We start from the raw sequence: 23,103 nt of genomic DNA, 5'->3' as shown, positions 1-23,103 counted from the left end.
TGAAAATTGAGAGAAGAGAAATATTATTTCTGGAATGGAAGACAAGAACTATATGAGAAATACACACTCCTTTCAAGCATAAATACACTCTTTTCTTCTCTTTATGTTAAAATATATACTCCCTTAAATTTTATGAAATAAATATTATAAAAAATACAACATGATTTGATATATGATGAATCAATTAAAAAGACAGTATCAATAATTTGAAGTGATTTAAATATCAAATTAGGTTTTCAAAGTATTGCTCAATCACTTAGCATGTATCAATTAACCTAAACAATTAACATATATCAAAATTATGGATTACTAGAAATAAAGAGTAGGGAGAAGAAAACACCAAATTCAAAGAGGTTCTCCAAATCTTCCTTGCTATGTCATGCATGTATTCGTACTGCCGTTTAACTCGCTCAGGCAAGTGACAGTACACTTTCTCAACACCACACATGATCCAGCTTGAATACCAAAATATCTCCTAAAACTCCTGGATCTGTCGGTGTTCCTCGTACGACATCCAACATACGTCAGCCATCTCCATACGATCAAGCAATGTACGGTAGGTCTTCCCCTCTCCATGACCCCTCTGTATCTCCCATTTGGCCAACGATCGGATAGTTTGAGATATACTTTGCACTTTCATCAACACTGTAAAGATGAGGAAAATGCGCAAAAAACCTTGCCTGCACAAACCAAACAAATCACATTTATAAGTTATTACAAAGAAATTGATGCTTCTGTTCCTGCATATGTGCAGGACGCATCGGTAGTTAACTGCCGAGGGAAACTTCGATAGTTAACTACCGATGGTAATAACCGGCGACAATTAACTACCAAGGGGGAATTTGCGTCTATTACAAGTGTTCATCAGCCTTGTTTCAAATGTCAACAACAATTTTCTAGTCATAACCCTAGTTTGGAAATTCATTTGGTAAGTTTCACTTAGAAAGAGGCAAGGTGAGAGTATAGAAAAATCGAAAGAAAGAGGAAGAAAGAAGAATCTCAAGGGAGAAGAGGACCTAGCTTGAAGAAACTCAAGAGGGAGAGTAGATTAGAGCTTAAAACTTAGCTTTTGGGAGTTAGAGGTAAGGGGGAACAAACTATATTCACTCATTGAATTAAAAATCACTTGTATGATATTTGGATCATGTTTGTTGTTGGGAATTTATGAAATTGATGTTGATTAAAGTTGATTTTCATGCTCCATTAACTGTGCTAATTTTGAGTATGATGAAATCTATGAAAATAAGTTGTTGATGCACTAAAACTCATGTTTGATGATATAGAAATAATTGATTATGAAGTGTTGGCTTATTTATGTGAATTTCATGATATTGTTTATGATTATTGCTCAAATCATGTTCTAATTACTTGTCATGATATTGAGTATGTGTTTATGTTGAAATTCATGGAAGTAATTGTGTTAAATGTGATGTTTAGATAAGTTGTGGTGTTTTGTGAATTTTGTGAGAAATGAGTATTGATGATGAGAGTTGTTGTTTGATGAATTGGTGAAGTTGATATTGTGATAAAATGGATAAGAAATTATGTTATGGTTGTGAACTTATTTGGGCGTGGCTTCAAGGATTGTTAACAGAGTTGGGATTCATCAAGGAGAAGTGTGCGTTGTATAGTGATAGTCAGAGTGCGATACATTTAGCCAAGAATTCAAGGAAGTAAGAATCCATCAGATATGTTAACAAAGGTGGTGACTATCCATAAACTGATGTTGCAATAAAAGACTAGAGAAACGTGGATTGCATGATCTAGGTGTGAAGACCAATTAAAGCAACTCTTGACAGACTATGAAGCATGAACTCTGTCACGGACAATCGACACGACAAAGAGAGTGACACATTGACAATGATTATAATTTGATAAAATACATAATTCAATATATTCATGTGTCGGAATCAAAATCGAAGTCTGAGATCGGCACATGTTTGATATCGGAACACACCTAGTTCGATGAGTGTCTGCGCTTCATAGGTCACAGGAGAGACTTGAAATCAGGTCATTTCTCAAAAAAAAAAAATGTCGAGTCCATTTAAATCTGAGGTAAAAAAAAAAAAAAAAAAGTAGTGCATTGAATACTTTTATCATTTATTTTTTAAATAATTTTTTTAAACCTCGTTGTTGTTTTCTCTTTTTAAATTAGAGTTGAAAAATAGTGAGGATATTTCCCTGATTCCCCAAGACATACTCAACTTGGCTGACGTACATTGACTAATATAACCAAACACATGTAATCACGTTAATTAATTGCGATTGCAATGTTTGAAAATGTGCATCAAAATTATCGACAAATTGGATTCCTTTTTTTTTTTTTTTGAGGGAAGACAAATTGGATTCCTATGTGTCTATATATGGCTCTGTTTGGTAAACCCAAAAAAAGAGCTTTTAGTTCTTAACTTTTAGCTTATAAGCTCATTTGACAAAAAAAACTCTGTTTGGTAACACTTTAGCTCTGTTTGGTACAACGAGCTTATAGCTTATTTCAGGAGCTTATAAACTATTTTTCAGAAGCTACTTCAAGTAGCTTTTGAGCTTATAGCTTTTAGCTTCTCATTTTTTCTTCCATATTTATCCTTATTATTCAAAGCAAAAGCTATCAGCTAATTTTACCAAACACTTCAACTAGCTTATCAGCTAAAAGCTATCAGCTAATTTTACCAAACAGAGCCTATAAAGGATCACAATATTGAAGGAAATGACACACAGAAAAAAAAAAAAAAAAAAAAGTGAATATAACCATAAAACAGTTAGCAAAAATGAGTTCCAATTCTAAACAAAATAATCTTTCTCCTAATGAGGTAGAAAAAATATTGTTTAACTTTTGAAAAATTGTATACATCCTTCAAAAAAAAAAAATTATATACATGACTTTTGAGCTTTTTAAATATTGTTTAACTTTTAGGGTTTGTCTAACATGTGCAAACTTGCACATGATAAGGATATTAAAAGTAGCAACTTTTTATTGAAAACCACAATTATTTATTAAAAAGTTATATATCTAATATAAAATGCACAAGTTCCTATACAAACTTACTACTTTAAACTTCTTATCATGTGCAAATTTGCACATGTTAGAAAAACCCTTTTAAATATAGATTAATTAGCATGCTTCTCTTAAATACTGTTTTGATAAGTTATACTCTCTCAAATCCACACTAATCACGATATTGTACAATCTAATACATATATTAAGAAAAAAAATGATGAATGAGAGAAAGACAACGACAATTTTACGAAATCATCCTTATTAACCATTGATGTATGTTCATTATTATAAATATAAAGTAAATAATAACTAAAGAATGATACACTTAATATTAATTTAGAGATACTGTTGAAGAAAAAAATTCAACTAAAGCCACTTGAATTACCATATAAATGACACTTTCCAAATTGTGAAAGTCAATACCTGCTCCAAATAATATTCAAACTTAGAATCAATTGACTTAAAAAATAATATCCAAACATATAGAATTCATCAATGATTATTCTACTAATGGTTACATATAACTATTGAGGAAGTATGTTCATCTATATATATAACGAGCACCAAAACTAGAGAAAGTGCAAAACTCATAGTTAAGATGAGTTCCAACACCAAACAAACTCAGCTTCCCGCAGAGGTAGAAAAAGTTGACGATGCTTATCTCTCTGCGTTGTTATTATGTTTTAGTAGGATTTTTCCTGCAATACTAAATGCTGCTATTGATCTCAATTTATTTGATATCATAGCTAAGTTACAAAATTCAAATGAACATTCTAGTTTTTCTGCTTCTGAAATTGGTTATGAGCTTCCAAATCAACACCCTGAATTGGCTGAGAGGCTTGAACGTATGTTGAATGTGTTGGCTAGTTACTCTCTTCTCACTTGCTCCATTCGTACCAATGAAGATGGTAAGAAAGAAAGAGTTTATACTCTCTCATCAATTGGTCAATACTTTGCATTGGACAAGAGTAATGATATTTTGACATCCATTTGGTGACAACTTTGTTGACAACCTTGTTTTTCTCACTTCTTATTGGTCAAAAACAATGGAGAGAGAAAAAGGAAGAGAGTGGATAACAACATCATGTGAGTATGAGAAAGAAAATTGTTCAAAAGTTGTCAAAAAGTGGTTGTCAAAATATCATTTCTCATTGGATAAAGATGGAGGCTCTTTAGGTCCACTTTCAACATTAATCCATAGAGGATGTAACAGTGTTTGGTAAGTACTATCTAGAAGTAATTTATTTTAGAAAAATACTTGCATGTTTACAATAACTTAGACATAATATTTGAATATGCACACACATCAAAATACATATCATTTAATTAGTTTAAAAATATACATTTTTTTAATTCTTTTTTCCTATTTAATTAGAAAATTGTGATCATCAAGACTTTCACTATTTTTTGGTCAAAAAAAAAGACTTTCACTATTTTTTTGTCAAAAAAAAAAGACTTTCACTATTTTTAGTAACAAAAATTTAAATTAAAACAGTGTCACAGTCCAAAGTAAAAAAAAAAACCTTACAATTTTAAAAACACTTACAACGAAATTTATATATTTACCTTATTTCTTTAGGACTAGGGATTGGCTCGAACCTTAGTCCTATCTTTTTAACATTAAATCATCCCATAATAAAAGTGGTAGATAGTTGTAATTTATTGGAAAATTTAGAGGTACCAAGCATTAGACCAAAATGGTCCTTGAATTATGCTAATATTTTCGAAGATAGGTAAATGTTATAAATTTATTTGCAAGTTTTCTTTGAATCTTAAGTTGTCAATGGCTAAAATCATTATAGTCGACAGTCCTAACAATTTAACAAATCAGCATCAGAGTTTTTTGTTTCCCTCCATACAACTTTAATCTCAAATATAAGAAAAAGTTTATCAAATAAAGTTTTTGGATTCTTAAAAACCCTCCCTTTTAACTTCTTTTTACAACAATTACTCCACTTAAAACATTGATAAATTAAGACATTGGTACCATCCCATTTTTCTACTTGTTATTTGGTCGACAAAAATAAAATATCAAATTTTGACTCATACGAATAGTGTTATTGTGAACATATAAGATAGAAAAGAAGAAGAGTATACCATCATTTTTATTAGTCTTTTTTTTATAGTAAGAAATTATAGTAGTATGGGAATTAGAGATCCTATATATGTGAAATATTAATTTGCCCCGTTAAATTGTCTAAAGTCAATCAAAATGCTCTATATAATGTACTCGTAACATCTCTAAAAAAGAGTTTGAATGAAATACATGAACTCTGGTTGACGTTTCCCTCAACTTCCGATGCATTTACATGAGAATGAAACTTTTATCCGAGGTTGTGTGACATGTGGATTCTATGAGGGGGAACATTTTTCTGACCTTACATAATTTGAAAAATCAATTTTGTATTTTATAAGTTTGAGATCTCAAATTGACATACATTTAAAATTCCAAAATCCAAAATGGTGATTTACTCGTAATAACGTAAACATTCATTCGGGCGCATATTTTCAGATAAACTTATTTCAATCCAAAGCAGACATAATGAGGTCATTTTACGAAGTGTTCACAAGTTAAGGAGTTTAAAAGAAAATCGAGAAATAACTTTTGTATTAAAAACACAAATATTTACACTTTTAAAATATTAAATATACAATTTTTAATAAAATAATTCTATCTTTAAGTTTTTAATTTGAGCAGTAAGGGTACAAATTAACATTTATTGTTAGTAATCATGGAATCCAATGGATAAAGCTTTCATGTGGGACATACCTATAAAAACCCTAGAATGAATTATATTGATAAAAGATAACCAAAAAGTACAATAATGAGAGATATTTATAGAGTGAGTTTGTCTAACTAACTCTTAACTACCTAACCAATCAACTAACCATAGTTTACATATCAACTAACTATAATTTATTAACTATACTTTAATATTAATTCTATAAAAAAAAAAATATGGTTTCAAGACAGAAGATGGAAAATTCCATCAATATTTTTCGTGAAAGATGACGTACGACTCCTGTTGAAAATTCAACAAATTTGGCCAACAATGTGGACTATAACCATCACACACAAATATTTTATTTTATATTTTGCTGTTGAAAATCGTATACATATATAATAGAGACTGCAACTTAATTAATCATAGAACACAAAAAGTAATTCTTTTTAGAGTTGTGTTATACTTTATGGATACAGCTAACACAAAACAAAGTTATCTTAAACTGACCATTCATGGGAAAAATGGTAATATAAAAATGATGGGGGATAGAAAAGCAGTTAACTACAAGGTTTTACAACTCGAGAGTTTACTTCAACTCGTTTTGCCTAGGTAAACTCAACTCGTAAATTCGACTCGAACACTCGTACGAGTTTACCTAAAATTAAAATTAAATAAAATGTACTATTTACATGACATATGTAAACTAATATAATATTGTAAATAGTCTAATAGTGCAAAATATGCTATATATTATAAAGGTTTTCAACCACCATAATAAAGCATTATGTTCAACTAAACATCAAAATACAAAATAAACTTGCAAAATTATAAGTTCCAGCACCGGCGTCGCAATCACTGGCGTCGCAATCGGAATAGTTTTCCTTCCACCACTATAACCCTAACTGGTATGTGCTCCCCTGTTCATGGTTTGAGAACTCGTAGAAGAAAGAAAAAGAAACGTTTCATTTCAGGAAGCCAGGCAACATGTTACGGACAGGAAACTATTCAGCCTTTGGACTTGAAGAAAAGGAATTGGGCTTTGAAATGAAATGGGTCAAAAATGGCCCAATTTTTCTTAATTTTTTTTAAGATGTAAACTCGGTAAACTTGGTCGAGTTTACACGAGTTTACCGATTTTGACCGAGTTAACTCGAGTCAAACTCGTCAAACATTCCGATTTTACCATAAATCGAGTTTACCTCCGAGTTAACACGATTTTAGTACCTAAAAACGTAAAATCGGTAAACTCGGCTAGTTAACACTCGATTTGTGGAAAGTATTAAAATTATTGTCAACAAAATAATAGTTCATTTATAGACTTAGGAAAGAAAAAAAGAGTAGCATGGCACATCTTAATTTACGAGTGTATCGTAGAAGTTCATTTGTAACAATCAACATTTACCATTTTTTTTTGTTTCGAACTCAAAACAAAAAACAAAATTTTACAGGACTACAAGTAAATGTAGATATACTTTTATGGTAAAAAAGATTATGTGCACTTGCAGGGATGATGCAAAGGATGCAATTTTGGATCCTGATGTCAAAAATCTTTTTCAAAGTATCAATGGGACATCATTTTATCAATACACCAAGACAAATAAAGAATTGAATGATATTTTCAACAAGGCAATGGCCCAATCTGGACCATTAGAAATTAAAAGGATCCTCAAATTATATAAAGGTTTTGAAGGAGTCTCAACTTTGGTTGATGTTGGAGGTGGAGTAGGAGAAACCCTAAAACTCATTATCTCTCAATATCCTTCAATTAAGGGAGTCAATTTTGACTTGCCACAAGCTGTTCAAAATGCACCTACTCATCCAGGTAAAATATATCAATCAATCTATTTTTGTACATTCAACAATATTTTAAAGGGTTAATATGTGTTTACCCCCCTGTAATATAGGCCATTTCCGGTTTTACCCCCTGTAAAATATTTTTTTTGGATTTCGTCCTCGTAATTTGAAGATTTTTGGTTTTGGACCTTCATGAGTTTTGACAGTACAAAATCAAAGATATGGCAGGGGGTAAACCGAAATTTGCTCAAATGAACAGGGGGGGTAAACCAAATTTTTTTCAAATTACAAGAGGGGTAAACCTAAATTTGCTCAAATTACAGGGGGTGAAATATTCAATGAAGGTCTAAAACCAAAATATTTTCAAATTTCAAGGATGAAATTCAAAAAAAATATTTTACAGGGGGGAAAACCGGAAATGACCTATATTACAGGGGGGTAAACACATATAAACCCTATTTTAAAATATTCGTTAAAAAAACGATATTTTAAAATATGAAATTTTTAAGGCTCTTTATTTCAAGCCAAAAATAATAAGTCCCATAAACTTTGTTTTGCTTATAGGGCTAGAGCATGTTGGAGGAGATATGTTTCAAAGTGTTCCAAGTGGTGATGCCATCTTACTAAAGGTTGGTCCAAATGATGCCATCTTTGGTTGTTTGCATAACTGGGTGGTGTTGTTTGTTGTCCAAAAAAGATTTTGAGGGTTTTGAAAAAAAAATTCACCGTTCCTAAACCCTTGATTATATTGAGCATAGTTTACTTGCTCAGGACTTCTAACAACACTACCTAGTTGGCAATCAATGTCAATATGGCCAAATACACCACAAACTTCACAAAGAGGTGATACAGGGGTAGGTGTGACAACACTAGTATTCATTTTATCAAATTTTTGTGTGAGTGCGTCAACCTTAGCAGCTAGATGATCAAGGGTAGAAATTTCCTACATACCTACCTCTTTTTTAGATGTTGAAGGAGCAACATTAGTGATGTCCCTTCCGTAGGTCCACTGATAGTGGTTTTGTGACATGTCCTCGATCAAAGCATATGCTCCTGTGTATGTTTTATTCATCAAAGCTCCACCCGCAACTGCATCAACATAAATTTTTGTGGTATACAAGAGACCATTATAAAAAGTGTGAATAATAAGCCACTTCTCTAAACCATGATGGGGACAAAGTCTAAGAATTTCTTTGAAACGCTCCCAAGCATCGTAAAGAGATTCTCCATCTTTTTGAGTGAATTGTTTGATTCGATTCCTTAATTGAACAGTTTTAGAATAGGGAAAGAATCAGGCAAGAAAAGCTTGCTTAATTTGGTGCCATGAAGTGATAGAACCGACTTCCAATGAATGAAACCAAGCACTAGCTCTATCCCCTAAGGAAAAAGGAAAGAGGTGCAGCCTTACGGCCTCTTGGTTTGCATTCAAGGTTCCACTGAGTCTTAAAAAAGTTGAAATATGAAAATTCGGATCCTCAGTGGGTGATCCGAAAAATTGATTTTGCTGCACTAAGTGAATAAGTGCATGTTCTATTTCAAAATTGTCCTCAACCGTTGGGTACACAATAGCATCGTATGACTCATCTGAAGATGGGATTGCATACTCTTTAAGAGTGTGTTCCTCAGCCATATCGTTATTATTTCATGCTTCCCAAGAAGTTAAAGGCAAAAGAAGAAATAGAAAAAGAAAGAAAGAAAGAAAAAAATAAAAAAAAAATAAAGAAAAAGATTTTTTTCAGTCTAATCGTTAAAAAAATTAATCAAATTGCAATAACTCCCCGGCAACGGCGCCAAAAACTTGATGGGATAAACCGCAAGTGCACGGTTTATCGATGTAGTAATAAAAAGATTTCGTTCCGACAGGGAGTTATGAATTCAATTAACTTTCAATAATGATTAGAATAGAGTTTTGAGTTTATAAAGTTTGGATTTTTTTAATTAAAAGAAAATAATAAAAATAAAAAGAACCTTGGGATTATTGGTTCATCGTAATAACAAGTCCTTCACAAACCAAAACCTTAACTTATAATTTTATGTTAGATCTAATTTCTAAAGACTGGTTTCCCTTTAGCCCCTGACCTTTCCGACCAAGTCCAGTGAGAGTTTACCTCTAGTAATCAAACCTATTTCGCTGATTTGATTACTAGAAGAGGCTTACAAGGATTGAAACTACCAATGTCTCAAGAATTGCAAAGACTATTTCGCTGCGTTTGCAATTCTTGTCTAAATTCACTTGTTCCAATATCAAAGCTCCGCGTTCGCATTATGAATTGATATTTGAGATAATGGATTAACAATTATCAAACCCTCTACTTTCGTTTCCACAGTTTGATAATGGTTAATTCAAAAAATTAAGGTTAAAGCTTGGTTTGATTAGGATTATGTCATTAGACTTATCCAACAATCCCAAGACAAGAGAAGAGTCTACTCACTAACGTTCATTGTAGACATATAGAAGAAGAAGAACATAAAAGTAAATAACAATAAAATTAAGGTGAACTTTTATTCCAAGAACAAAAGATGAATGTTAATGATAGATGGCTACTCTATTTATAGTCTTATTGCCGACTTAAAACCTAAGCAACTATTTAGTAGAATGTTCCACAAGAAACCACGAGATTTTTCGGTCAAAACAGGTAGCTTGCACATGAAGCAAAAGCAGCAAAAGTGACATTGGAGGGTGGCACGGCCGTGCCAATTGTTGGCACTGCCCGTGCCAAGCTTCTGACTTTGGGGAATTATATTTTTGTCTTCAATCTTCGTATTTTTCACTCGAATCAGCTCCTAATCCTCTTTCTTTTGCTCCAAGGCTCAATCTATCAAATATTCGTTCCTGAAATATAATAATATGCAATTGAAGTAAAATAGCTCAAAAAGGAAGTAATATTAAAATAAAATAAACTTAAATCTAATTAAAACGAAACCAAATATTATATTAAAACTAGCTAATTATTGACTCATCAAACTCCCTCACACTTGAAGCTTTGCTTGTCCTCAAGCAAAAGGCATAGACATAGCAGCAACAAAAAGATTTAACATATGGCAATTCAATTGAAAACTCATGTCTCCCCTAAGGCTTTATTTCAATGTACACTAATCACAACTTCAAGATTCCTTGTGAACCTATTCAACCCAACAACAAGTCTCAAGTGAGTGTGTGTGTGTGTGTGCAGTCCTACCCTTTTCTTGCTCCTGTATAAGACAGATATTATGAGGAACAGGTTTTATCCGTAATACTAAAGTAACCAAGAAAAGTCCTTTCTTCATTTCATATAAGAGAGATGGGAATTTAGTTAGAATTAAAGTAACAAATTAAGCACTTGGGGCTGCAGATTGCTTAGGGGCTACCATTTTCTCATAGGAAGTCTCTATGGAGAGGGTGTCCTTTCCTCCTAGATTCCATGATCACCCTAAGTAATGCTGCAATTTTTTATCATCTCCGCGTAGGAAATCTTTATAGAGAAGGTGTCCTTTCATCCTTGCTTTGATGAATTTATTTCCTCTTTTGAGGGATTTAGAACTTAAGTTCAATTAGGGAGTCACCACCACATTTAGGAAGTCAGAGAGGGGGTGTCCTTTCCTCCACATGTTGGTGCCATTCTCCCGCCCCATTTTAGTTTAACACATAACAATATAGCACATTATTTCCCATACAAACTTATACTACTTTTACTCTGAAGACTTTTAAGGGTCTAAGTTACCATTAAAGTTAGAGCGTGTTCCTTAAAATACTTACTCATACACTTACTCAAGGATTGCAACTGAGTGCTTTTCTCATTGGAGAATTTTCACAATAAAACAAGATGTGGGTATAGCAAGAAAGAGTAAGAAGGAGAAGAAGAAGAAGGAGTAGACGAAAGAGTAAGAGAAAGAAAGAAGAGATAAGGGAAGAGAGGAAGAGGAAAGCTCACAATTTATCATTGGGGTCCATAAGGAGGACCTTGGAGATGAAAGTGTTGCATCATCCTTTGGAGCATTTCATTGTTTTCTTCAGTTATGCGGTTGCCACTTTGGACATCATTTCTTAGCCCCGAAAATTCAACACCTTGCCTTTGTTGCTCGGTGCTTATCCTCTCAACCTCAGTTTGCATCCATGCCCATCTTTCATTGTCATTTAGCTTACCGGCTTCTTGGTCATGGTGCCCTCCATCATGGTGCAAGTTAGCACCTTCTTCCGCATCTAGATTCTGCTCTTCATGTACCTGGTCATCATCAACATACAACAAATTTGCTTCCACCTCGTTGTTAGTCCGAGATGGGTTAGAAAGTAGTAACTAAATAGGCACATTGAGTTTGAGTGAATATTTCATGGGCGGATGATGTTTTATGAAGTTCATAGCAACGAGGGTCTCTATGTTAAGCCTATTGTTTCTCTCAATTGGATTTATCCCCTCATCTTCTCCCACTCCAAATTGCCTAGCTATGTATGTGATGATACCACCTACTATTATCTCTCCCTTACCGTCAGAACTATTACCTACATAGGAAACATAATCAAGCAAGTAGGAACAAATATTTACAGGGTGGTTATATAGCATAGCCCATAACATGAAGAGCTCATCTGTCCTAGTGTTCCCTAACTCGGTTCTACCCCAAATGGTACAAGCCATAACCCTCTGAAGGTACCTAAGCACAGGGTTGTGTTATTCAACAGCCTAATCACATGTTCCTCTATTTCTAGTCTATTCATTAACATCAAGGTACCTGCAAGGAGATATAGTTTTAGAGATTAGAGATTTATACCTATTCATTTGCTCAGAATTGGATCCCATGATTGCGGGTTGTTGATTGCTTATTCCTTGCACCACCTCTAGAGGCTTCAATCTCCTTACCTCTTGGATGCCATTGACCTAGTTGACTTGGTTTTGGTTTGGGTTAAGGTTAGGTTTCGTGTGGGAAAGGTTGGTTTAGTGATTTAGTTGGGGTTTAATGAAGGTATTTGAGTTTAATGATGAAGGTTGGTGAAGAAATTGGGTTAGGGTTTAATGGACTATGATTTTTGTGAATTATGGGTTTGGGTGGATGAAAGTTGTTTTTGATTGGTGGGTTTTGTTTAGAATGATGTTTGGAACTGGTTTGGGGAAGAAATTGATGGATTTGGTGAAGATACAAGGGAGATATGAAGGTTTGAAGGTTGTTGGTTATAGAGGTTTTAGAGAGAAGTTTGAAGGATGAGTGATGTTTGTGTTTGAGAATGAGGGAAGAAGAAGGAAAAAAATTATGGTTATACTTACCTAGAGGTCGGGCACGGCCGTGCCAACCTTAGCACGGGCCGTGCCAAGTTTCTGTTGTTTGGCTTCGTTTTGGTTTGTCATGTCTGGCACGGCCATGCCAACCTTAGCACAGGCCGTGCCAACCTTCTGGTCATGGGGGCTTCAAAAATTTTCACTTTTCTCGGATCATACTCGGACAATTACCTACAAAACACTTAAAACAACGAAAAACAAACAAAATAAAAGCAGATAAATGTGTGGGTTGCCTCCCACGAAGCACTCGTTTAGATTCATTAGCTTGACTGTTAGAAAGTGGTTTAACTATCCTATACCCAATCTTTCAGAAAGGGGCAATGACATCAAACTAACATTCTCTCCCAAATCACACATGGCTCTTTCTATAATCTCGGATCCTATGACACATGGTATGGAAAAACTCCCTAGATTCTTATGTTTAAGTGCCAATTTGTTTGGAAGTATTTCAATAAAATTCCTAAACTGGTCATCTAACTTGGATTTAACAAAACCTTGTGTTAAAGGAATTTCAGGCTCATGAGATGGTGAAACAAATGGCTTTTCATTCTCTCATATGGCTTTCTCACTTTGAGGCTCATCACTCCCTATCTCTCCTTCATTGTTCTTAACTTTCACAACGGGGTCCTCGAATTGTTTACCATCCCTAAGAGTAATAGCACTTATGTGGTCTTTGGGGTTGGTTTTGGTTTAGCCTAGAAGGACTTCGGAGGTTTGAGAGGAAGTAGCCACTTGAGATGTCTGAGTCTCTAGCATCTTATTGTGAGTAACTATGGAGTCTACTTTCGATGTAAGTTTGGCAAGATAGTCCTTCAAAAATTCAGTTTGGTTTTTAAGCTCTTGGAGCTGCTCGGATTGATTTATACAATAATTTTCTAAAAAAAGTTTCAAGCTGGATTTTTGAGGGACTCTTTGGTTGTTTGCATAACTGGGTGGTGTTGTTTGTTGTCCAAAAAAGATTTTGAGGGTTTTGAAAAAAAAATTGACCGTTCTTAAACCCTTGATTATATTGAGCATAGTTTACTTGCTCAGGACTTCTAACAACACTACCTAGTTGGCAATCAATGCCAATATGGCCAAATACACCACAAACTTCACAAAGAGGTGATACAGGGGCAGGTGTGACAACACTAGTATTCATTTTATCAAATTTTTGTGTGAGTGCGTCAACCTTAGCAGCTAGATGATCAACGGTAGAAATTTCATACATACCTACCTCTTTTTTAGATGTTGAAGGAGCAACATTAGTGATGTCCCTTCCGTAGGTCCACTGATAGTGGTTTTGTGACATGTCCTCGATCAAAGCATATGCTCCTGTGTATGTTTTATTCATCAAAGCTCCACCTGCAACTGCATCAATATAAATTTTTGTGGTATACAAGAGACCATTATAAAAAGTGTGAATAATAAGCCACTTCTCTAAACCATGATGGGGACAAAGTCTAAGAATTTCTTTGAAACGCTCCCAAGCATCGTAAAGAGATTCTCTATCTTTTTTGAGTGAATTGTTTGATTCGATTCCTTAATTGAACAGTTTTAGAATAGGGAAAGAATCGGGCAAGAAAAGCATGCTTAATTTGGTGCCATGAAGTGATAGAACCGACTTCCAATGAATGAAACCAAGCACTAGCTCTATCCCCTAAGGAAAAAGGAAAGAGGTGCAGCCTTACGGCCTCTTGGTTTGCATTCAAGGTTCCACTGAGTCTTAAAAAAGTTGAAATATGAAAATTCGGATCCTCAGTGGGATCCGAAAAATTGATTTTGCTGCACTAAGTGAATAAGTGCATGTTCTATTTCAAAATTGTCCTCAACCGTTGGGTACACAATAGCATCGTATGACTCATCAGAAAATGGGATTGCATACTCTTTGAGAGTGCGTTCCTCAGCCATATCGTTATTATTTCATGCTTCCCAAGAAGTTAAAGGCAAAAGAAGAAATAGAAAAAGAAAGAAAGAAAGAAAAAAATAAAAAAAATAAAGAAAATTTTTTTTTTTTTCAGTCTAATCGTTAAAAAAAATTAATCAAATTGCAATAACTCCCCGGCAACGGCGACAAAAACTTGATGGGATAAACCGCAAGTGCACGGTTTACCGATGTAGTAATAAAAAGATATCGTTCCGACAGGGAGTTATGAATTCAATTAACTTTCAATAATGATTAGAATAGAGTTTTAAGTTTATAAAGTTTGGATTTTTTAATTAAAAGAAAATAATAAAAATAAAAGGAACCTTGGGATTATTGGTTCATCGTAATAACAAGTCATTCACAAACCAAAACCTTAACTTATAATTTTATGTTAGATCTAATTTCTAAAGACAGGTTTCCCTTTAGCCCCTCACCTTTCCGACCAAGTCCAGTGAGAGTTTACCTCTAGTAATCAAACCTATTTCGCTGATTTGATTACTAGAAGAGGCTTATAAGGATTGAAACTACCAATGTCTCAAGAATTGCAAAGACTATTTCGCTGCCTTTGCAATTCTTGTCTAAATTCACTTGTTCCAATATCAAAGCTCTGCGTTCGCATTATGAATTGATATTTGAGATAATGGATTAACAATTATCAAACCCTCCACTTTCGTTTCCACAGTTTGATAATGGTTAATTCATGTTAAAACGGTGACTTTAGATTATAAATTAGGGTTGCATAAAATTAAGGTTAAAGCTTGGTTTGATTAGGATTATGTCATTAGACTTATCCAACAATCCCAATAGTCTTATTGTCGACTTAAAACCTAAGCAACTATTTAGTAGAATGTTCCACAAGAAACCACGAGATTTTCGGTCAAAACAGGTAGCTTGCACATGAAGCAAAAGCAGCAAAAGTGGAATTGGAGGGTGGCACGGCCGTGCCAATTGTTGGCACTGCCCGTGCCAAGCTTCTGACTTTGGGGAATTATATTTTTGTATTCAATCTTCGTATCTTTCACCCGAATCAGCTCCTAATCCTCTTTCTTTTGCTCCAAGGCTCAATCTATCAAATATTCGTTCCTGAAATATAATAATATGCAATTGAAGTAAAATAGCTCAAAAAGGAAGTAATATTAAAATAAAATAAACTTAAATCTAATTAAAACGAAACCAAATATTATATTAAAACTAGCTAATTGTTGACTCATCAACAAATGACCGTCAATCCGTCTTTCTTCCTCAGCGGTGGCGCCGGGGAGGCAAAGTGATCTAGTAGATGAAGACGCAAGTAAAACGGTGGTGCACATTTGGAGGCTTGATATATTCTGACATTGGTATTAGCCTTGTTGAGAAAACTTCTCACAAGCATCCGAAACTATGACCAGCTACGTTTCGTCTTGGGTAGAGAAAGGCCACGTGTCTTGTTATTAGGAATATTATATTTTTGATGTAAAATTTACTATTTTGAAAATTCAAAGAGGAGATGAGTTATTGATTATTTTAGATTTGATGAGTTTCACATTACTAATATTATTATTTTTTTTTAAAAAAATATTCATCTTTTCATTAAGAATTTTGTTAATTAACGTCCGAAAAATCGGGTCGTTACAGTTAGGGTCCTAGTTTGTTACTATATAAGTCACAAGGTTGACTCATTTGTAACTCTCTTTTCATTTTTGTAACATTTCAACTATTATCAATACAATAGTTTTCTAAGTTTTTCTCTCTATTTTCATGGATTATGTTAAATTACTGCTAACCTAATACAGCAAATGAGCGGGAAAATATTAGTTTAAATTGCTTCAGACTTAACAAAATTAATAAATAAGGATACATAATATATATCGACTTACAATTCCTTAAATAGAAATTTTTTCCACACCTACACCTTCTGAAAAGTCCGCAAAATCAACATCGGTTATTGTCTAATAGGAAAATATACCTTCTGAAAAGTCCGCAAAATCAACATCGGTTATTGTCTAATAGGAAAATATAACCGGCACATGTTTTGAAAATGTGCACAAAAAGATTATAGACAAATTGGATTCCTACGTGTCTTAATAAGCAACGTTCATATATATGGATATATTGTGTCTATATATATAGGGTTACAAAGTTGAAGCATATAACTCAAAAAAAAAAAAAAAAACGAATTGTGCCATAAAGAACGTCCTAGCAAAAATGAGTTCCAATTCTAAGCAAAATAATGTTCCTACTAATGAGGTAGAAAAAGTTGATGATGCTTACCTTTCTGCATTGTTACTATGTTTTAGTAGGATTTTTCCTGCAATACTAAATGCTGCTGTTGATCTCAATTTATTTGAAATCATAGCTAAGTTACAAAATTCAAGTGAACATTCTAGTTTTTCTGCTTCTGAAATTGCTTCTCAGCTTCCAAATCAACACCCGGAATTGGCTGAGAGGCTTGAACGCATGTTACCTGTGTTGGCTAGTTATTCTCTTCTCACTTGCTCCATTCGTACCAATGAAGATGGTAAGAAAGAAAGGGTCTATGCTCTTTCTCCAATTGGTCAATACTTTGTATTAGATAAAGATGGAGGCTCTTTGGGTCCACTCTCAACATTAATCCATAGAGGATGTAACAGTGTTTGGTAAGTACTAGCTAAAAGTAATTTATATTAGAAAAATACTTGCATGTTAACAATAATTTAGATTAGACAGAATATTTGAATGTGAACACACAAGTTAAAATACATATCATTTAATTAATTTAATTAGTTTAAAATACAAATTATTTAATTTTTTGAAAGTCTTTGTCGGTTGTATTGAGGAGTACAACACAGATGTACAACATAAAATCGGCTGATAAAAAAGTAACATGAGTTTTTGTTTTGTGCTAGTTTTTTGTGAGTTTGATTTGTGTTTAACGAAGGTAAAAGAGGGTTGTTTTATCTTGGTTTTCGGGTGTCAAACATTGATTACGTTTGAACCTTTTTAACCGGTGATATCTTATTTTTTCTTGGGAAGGGAAAAAGTAAGCAAAACCCTTGAGAATCGAGGTCCGGGAGTTGTTTTCGCTACGGGAAGGTGTTAGGCACCCATAACGACTATAGTATTCTATTGGAACCGTCTTTAATTTCTACGCGCGCGCTTTATTTTTAAATGCCATTTTGAAAATGTTATTAATCCTAAGAGTTTTCTAAGTGAAGAATTGGAGGGAGAAGAATGTTTTTGGATTTTTAATTTAGTCGAATTGAAGGAATTTTGTTCCTTGCCTACGTACCCGTTTAAGGGATCAAATCCACCGTAGTTCTCTCTCAAAAATGTTTTTGTTTTTGTTGGTTGATTTTAAGTTTGAAAATTGGATTTTGAAGAATGGAAAGAGGCCTCAAGGGCATGAGATTGGGAAATTGTGAGGTTGAATTAGTCATTTGCAAAAACAAGTCAAAGTATGATTAAAGTTTATTGAAATTTGATTAAGAAAATGAAAAGGAAAATCAATGGGGTTTTGACCCCAAGGTTTGTTGTAAAAAAGATTTGGGTGAAGTTTGTTCATATTTTTTTGGAAAGTTGATTTTTTCTCTAAGTATAAAGCCTAAACATTCATCTAAGCATACAATCCTAAACATACATCTAAACATGCATATTCTAGCTATATCTAAAGTGGCGTGTGTGCATGTGTCGGTGTACATCATTAGAGTCCATTGTCCTTTACATCATACCCTAGATACATTCTATGGCCTCTTTGCCAAGAAAATTAAAAGTGCATAAAGGAAAATATTACAAAACTCCTAAATGTTTACATTCTAACTTTGGTACAAATTAAATTGCAAGAAAGAAATAGAGATGAATATGGGATGAAATGGAAATGCTTATGAAATGATGAAACATGAAATGAAAGGAGTTAGTAGCACATGACAATATCAAAAGAAATAAAGCAAGAGAAACACTAGAACATAAAGGATAGAAAATGAGTGCAAACATGGCTAAAATTTGTTCATAGAATGCAAGAACCATATGACCTATAATTCACACATTCCAATACATTTTTAAAGATTTAGAATCAAGTCTTGGAATGGGAATTAAGGCAACATGATTTACTTGGCATTTTAAAATAAATTTTAAGCATATTTGCATTATTAACTACTCAACTAACTTGTAAGCTAAGTAACCAACTAAAATTCACCATTATGCAACAATATTAAACACAAACAGCAACTAAAACCCTATGAGACCAAGTGGTATAGGTCACAAGTGCTCATCAAGCAATTGGGATTGAAATCAAGCAAAGTTTCACTCAATTTTAGCACAAAATATCACAAAATAATAGGAAAATTAGCCACATTATCTTTTACCAATTTTTATTATGCAAAATTATCACAAGAACACCACAAAGTTATCAAGAAATGTGTATGAAAATTTTTTGGAATTTTTAAGGAATTTTTAGACACAAAAACATATAAAATTTTCACAAGTTTTTAACAAAAATAGTAAACAATTGACAAGAAAATATCACATACTTTTTAACCAAGATTCAACATATAACAATATTACAAAAATATCAAGAAAATGATTAAGAACACATAGGAATTTTTTAGGAATTCTTTAAAGGATCTTTTAGGCTAAAAAGTGCAAGAAAATTACTAATTCTAACAAAAAAAAATGGTAAACAAATAGAAAGAGTGCTACACATATTTTTTACCAAGATTCACCACATAACAATGTCACAAAAAAAGTCAAGAAAAATGATTAAGGACACGTAAAAAAATTTTAGGACTCTTATCATGAAAATCTAACACAACAGGGGGTACGAATAGCAGAAATAGCAAGAAACACGCAGGGATGGGGGGCGCAAAGAGCAGCATATGCACAGGCCAGGCAGAATGGGCTCCAGGGAGGAAATGGACCGGGTTAGGGCTTGGTGTGGGTTAAACCGGTTCAGGGAGAGTATAAAATCCACAGAACCGGTCCAACTCACATTTCCCATTCCAACTTCTCTCTCTAAGTCCATCTAGAGAGAGAGAGTCTGCAACTCTCCTTCTTCCTCTTTGTTCTAAGGCCGGTCATCTTCTCCGATGAGAGAAGGAACTCCGGCGACGGTTACCGACGACGGTTTCCGGCGCCGGTGACTCAAACTTCTCCGATTCGAAATATTTTCATGTTTTCTGAAATCCTTTTTTGTGGCGATGACGAATCCGACCTTAGAATTCTCAGACGAGCCTTGGATCCTACTAGATCTAAAGAAGCAGATTCGAACAAAAACAAAATAAGAACAGAAGAGAGAAAGAGGTTTACCTGATGAATATTTGGAGGTTATGACGAAGGAAGACGATAGAGCAAGTTGTTGCCTCGTCCTGGCTTCTGGTAAGTATCTGAGTTCAACCTTTGGAGGTTCTTCCTCTTCTCTCTCTTCGTGTTCTTCGTTTTCAACGAGTATGATGAACCGGTTCGCCTTCGCTTTGATTCCTCTTCTTCTCTGACTCACGCACGCGCCTCCTGTGATCGGTGCTTGAGTTTTTCACGCTCCGTAACGAACTCGCACTCGAATTGCAACGTTCGCGTGATTCTTGCTCGATGATGATGATGTATCTGAGAGCTGCTACTGATTCTGATCGGTTAGATTGAATTTTGACGGAAAAATTGGACAAATTAGGGTTTGTTACAATACGTAACTAACTCTAATGGTGTTTGTTTCTCTGGAATTTTTGATTGCGGTTCAATGATGATTCATGTTGATGATGAATGTTAGTGACGAATTGTGATGATTTCTGGGGAAATTTGATGAATTAGGGTTTGAAGATGATGAATTCGTTCATCATGTTCTTGAGTTTTTCTGCGTTTTGATCTTTTTGTGGTGGAGAGAGAATGGAATTTCTGTTTTTGATGATGTGTACAGAAAATGAATGGTGGTTGCTGACTTTGACTGGTGAGTTGGCTTTTATAGCTGACACATGTATGGACTGGACCAATGGGGTTTTGACATGTGGCATACCCTTGTAACAAACTTCTGTGGACCACTAAGACTCTGACACGTGTACATAATAGATGATTTGGACAAAAGAGGACTAAATTGCAAAATAACAAAATTAAAAGGCCTAAAAAGAAAATTAAAGGGACTTGAATGCAATTTTGGACACCTTGGACTTAGAAAAAAAACTAAAGATAAAATTGGAATAAAAAATGGTAACTTGACTAAACGTAAAGTGAAACGATTAAAATTGACAAAACGGACTAAAATGAACCAATGGCCTAAATGAGGTACTTTAAAGTACCTCTCTGCCGAAATTTCGTGTGAAATGACCAAAATGCCCCTGGGGCTGAAAATGACTCAGATGCAATTGAAAAATGGATTTTTAACAGAAATTGAATCAAAGACTCATACAAGCAAAATTAAAAGACTCAGAGACAATTTTTTAGGATTTAAACAGGGTTTTAACACATGAAAAGACTAAAATGCCCCTAGGGGCAAAACTGACTCAAAATGACTTCAAATGCAATTTTTGAAATGGATTTTGACATAGAATGAAACAGATACTTATTCTAACCAAATGGAAAGACTCAAACAAATTTTTAAAGATTGAAAGAGATTTTAACATAAGAAATGACTAAAATACCCTTGCATATGAATTTTGCAAATAACATTGAAATAGAATGCAGAGAAAAATGCAATTGTTCAGAGACATATCAAATGACTTGAAATGCAAGAAAGGGACAATTGATTAGTATTTTTAGGTCCAAAATTAGGGTATAACAAGGGTTAACGAAGACGATTAGTGAGAACAGTTCATAAGGAATTGTGTGTAAGTTTTCTCCTTAAATTGAATTTATTCTTATCTATTTGTTACATATGTTATTTGTATTTAAAATTTAAAATTAAAATTATAAATTAAGGGTATCTTTGGAAAGAAAAGTCCAACTCAAAATGCTGAAAGGGGTAGTTTTCTTTATATATAGTATAGATGAACACAGCAAACACAAAGCAACTGACCTTTCATGAGTTAAATGGAAATATAAAAATGATTGGGAATAGAGAAGTAGTTTTTTTTTTAAGGAATAGAGAAGTAGTTGTAAATTAAAAGTATTGTCAACAAAATAATAGTTTTTTTTTTGTTGACAAAACAAAATAATAGTTAATTTATGATGTCCCATTGATAATAAGAGTAGCGGAGCATCTAATTTGCAAATATACCGTAGAAGTTTCTTATTATGTTTGCATTTGTTTCTTGTTTTTTCAGTAACAATCGACATTTGCCTTTATTTTTTTTATATGTTTCAAACTCAAAAACAAAAACAAAATTTTACAGGACTCCTAGTAAATATAGACATATTTGTATGGTAAAATAGATTATATGCACTTGTAGGGGTGATGCAAAGGATGCAATATTGGATCCTGATGTCAAAAATCTTTTTCAAAGTATCAATGGGACATCATTTTATCAGTACACCAAGACAAATAAAGAATTGAATGATATTTTCAACCAAGCACTGGGCCAATCTGGACCATTAGAAATTAAAAGGATCCTCAAATTATATAAAGGTTTTGAAGGAATCTCAACATTGGTTGATGTTGGAGGTGGAGTAGGAGAAACCCTAAAACTCATTATCTCTCAATATCCTTCAATTAAGGGAGTCAATTTTGACTTGCCACAAGCTGTTCAAAATGCACCTGCTCATCCAGGTAAATTATATCAATCAATCTATTTTTGTACATTCAACAATATTTAAAATATGAAGATTTTAAGGTCCTTTACTTTAAGCCAAAAATAATAAGTACCATAAATTTTATTTTGCTTGTAGGACTAGAGCATGTTGGAGGAGATATGTTTGAAAGTGTTCCAAGTGGTGATGCCATTTTACTAAAGGTTGGTCTACATCATAAATAAAATTTAAAATTTAAACAATTTGGTATTACATAAAATAAAATAAAAATCCAATCATTTTTTTTTTCTCTTAAATTGCAGCTTGTATGTCATAACTGGCCAGATGAAGAATGTGTGAAGTTTTTAAAAAATTGTCACCAAGCTTTACCAAAACATGGAAAGGTGATTGTTTTGGATTATATAATTCCAGAGGTCTCAAACCAAAGCAAAATCTCTAAGCATGCTTGTGCTGTTGACAATCTCATGTTTTTAATAACAAATGGAAAGGAAAGAACTGAAGAAGAATTTGAGAGCTTATGTAAGAGAGCTGGATTTTCCAAATTTCATGTTGTTTGTAGTGATGTCTCAGCCATGTCGGGGGTGATGGAATTTTATAAATAATAAAAGTTACTTACTAGCTAGTAACTTTGTCAGCAGTTAATTTTATAAAGTTGGAGACTAAAACAATAATTTCAAAGCAAACAATAAGGACAATTGTGTCGAAGCTTTGAAAGGTGTAACTTTCTATGTTTCTCATGTTTGTCGTAATAATTTATATATCAAGACTATTTATTCATGAGTTGTATCATTCTCCAATGCTTCCTTAACA

At 33.5% G+C, this 23,103-nt stretch overlaps 2 protein-coding genes and 2 non-coding genes across 4 annotated transcripts; all 4 read left to right on the top strand.

Annotated features, from left to right (window-relative positions):
* The first annotated feature begins 3,575 nt into the window (after window positions 1-3,575).
* Window positions 3,576-8,633, top strand: LOC146953621 (cathecol O-methyltransferase 1-like). The gene is made up of 3 exons (XM_085710868.1): window positions 3,576-4,217; window positions 7,230-7,546; window positions 8,083-8,633. The coding sequence occupies exons 1-3, from the start codon at window positions 4,045-4,047 to the stop codon at window positions 8,220-8,222; spliced, it is 630 nt and encodes a 209-aa protein (XP_085566994.1). The 5' UTR covers window positions 3,576-4,044; the 3' UTR covers window positions 8,223-8,633.
* Window positions 8,328-23,071, top strand: LOC146953618 (isoliquiritigenin 2'-O-methyltransferase-like). The gene is made up of 4 exons (XM_085710862.1): window positions 8,328-17,285; window positions 21,996-22,312; window positions 22,432-22,496; window positions 22,596-23,071. Exons 1-4 carry the CDS (start codon window positions 16,855-16,857, stop codon window positions 22,893-22,895), a joined length of 1,113 nt encoding a protein of 370 aa, XP_085566988.1. The 5' UTR covers window positions 8,328-16,854; the 3' UTR covers window positions 22,896-23,071.
* Window positions 8,679-8,785, top strand: LOC146953620 (small nucleolar RNA R71). Its single transcript, XR_015025214.1, has one exon. It is a non-coding gene; the product is annotated as a small nucleolar RNA R71 (small nucleolar RNA).
* LOC146953619 (small nucleolar RNA R71) lies at window positions 14,186-14,293 on the top strand. The gene has a single exon (XR_015025226.1). It is a non-coding gene; the product is annotated as a small nucleolar RNA R71 (small nucleolar RNA).
* Window positions 23,072-23,103: the final 32 nt, after the last annotated feature.

This window comes from Medicago sativa, chromosome 1 (genome assembly GCF_051527215.1).
Source record: "Medicago sativa cultivar Bolivia chromosome 1, Bolivia_mono, whole genome shotgun sequence".
NCBI classification, from domain to species: Eukaryota; Viridiplantae; Streptophyta; class Magnoliopsida; order Fabales; family Fabaceae; genus Medicago; species Medicago sativa.
The sequence above is the reverse complement of the archived record's forward strand: the minus strand, read 5'-3'. Positions and strand labels throughout refer to the sequence as shown.

Excerpts from the sequence above, each read along its gene's own strand:
- LOC146953621 (XM_085710868.1), top strand. The coding sequence starts at position 4,045 with ATGGAGAGAGAAAAAGGAAGAGAGTGGATAACAACATCATGTGAGTAT. Across the intron at positions 4,218-7,229 it reads AGAGGATGTAACAGTGTTTG|GGATGATGCAAAGGATGCAA; the intron begins GTAAGTACTATC and ends GTGCACTTGCAG. Across the intron at positions 7,547-8,082 it reads AAATGCACCTACTCATCCAG|GGCTAGAGCATGTTGGAGGA; the intron begins GTAAAATATATC and ends TTTTGCTTATAG.
- LOC146953618 (XM_085710862.1), top strand. The coding sequence starts at position 16,855 with ATGAGTTCCAATTCTAAGCAAAATAATGTTCCTACTAATGAGGTAGAA. Across the intron at positions 17,286-21,995 it reads AGAGGATGTAACAGTGTTTG|GGGTGATGCAAAGGATGCAA; the intron begins GTAAGTACTAGC and ends ATGCACTTGTAG. Across the intron at positions 22,497-22,595 it reads GTGATGCCATTTTACTAAAG|CTTGTATGTCATAACTGGCC; the intron begins GTTGGTCTACAT and ends CTTAAATTGCAG.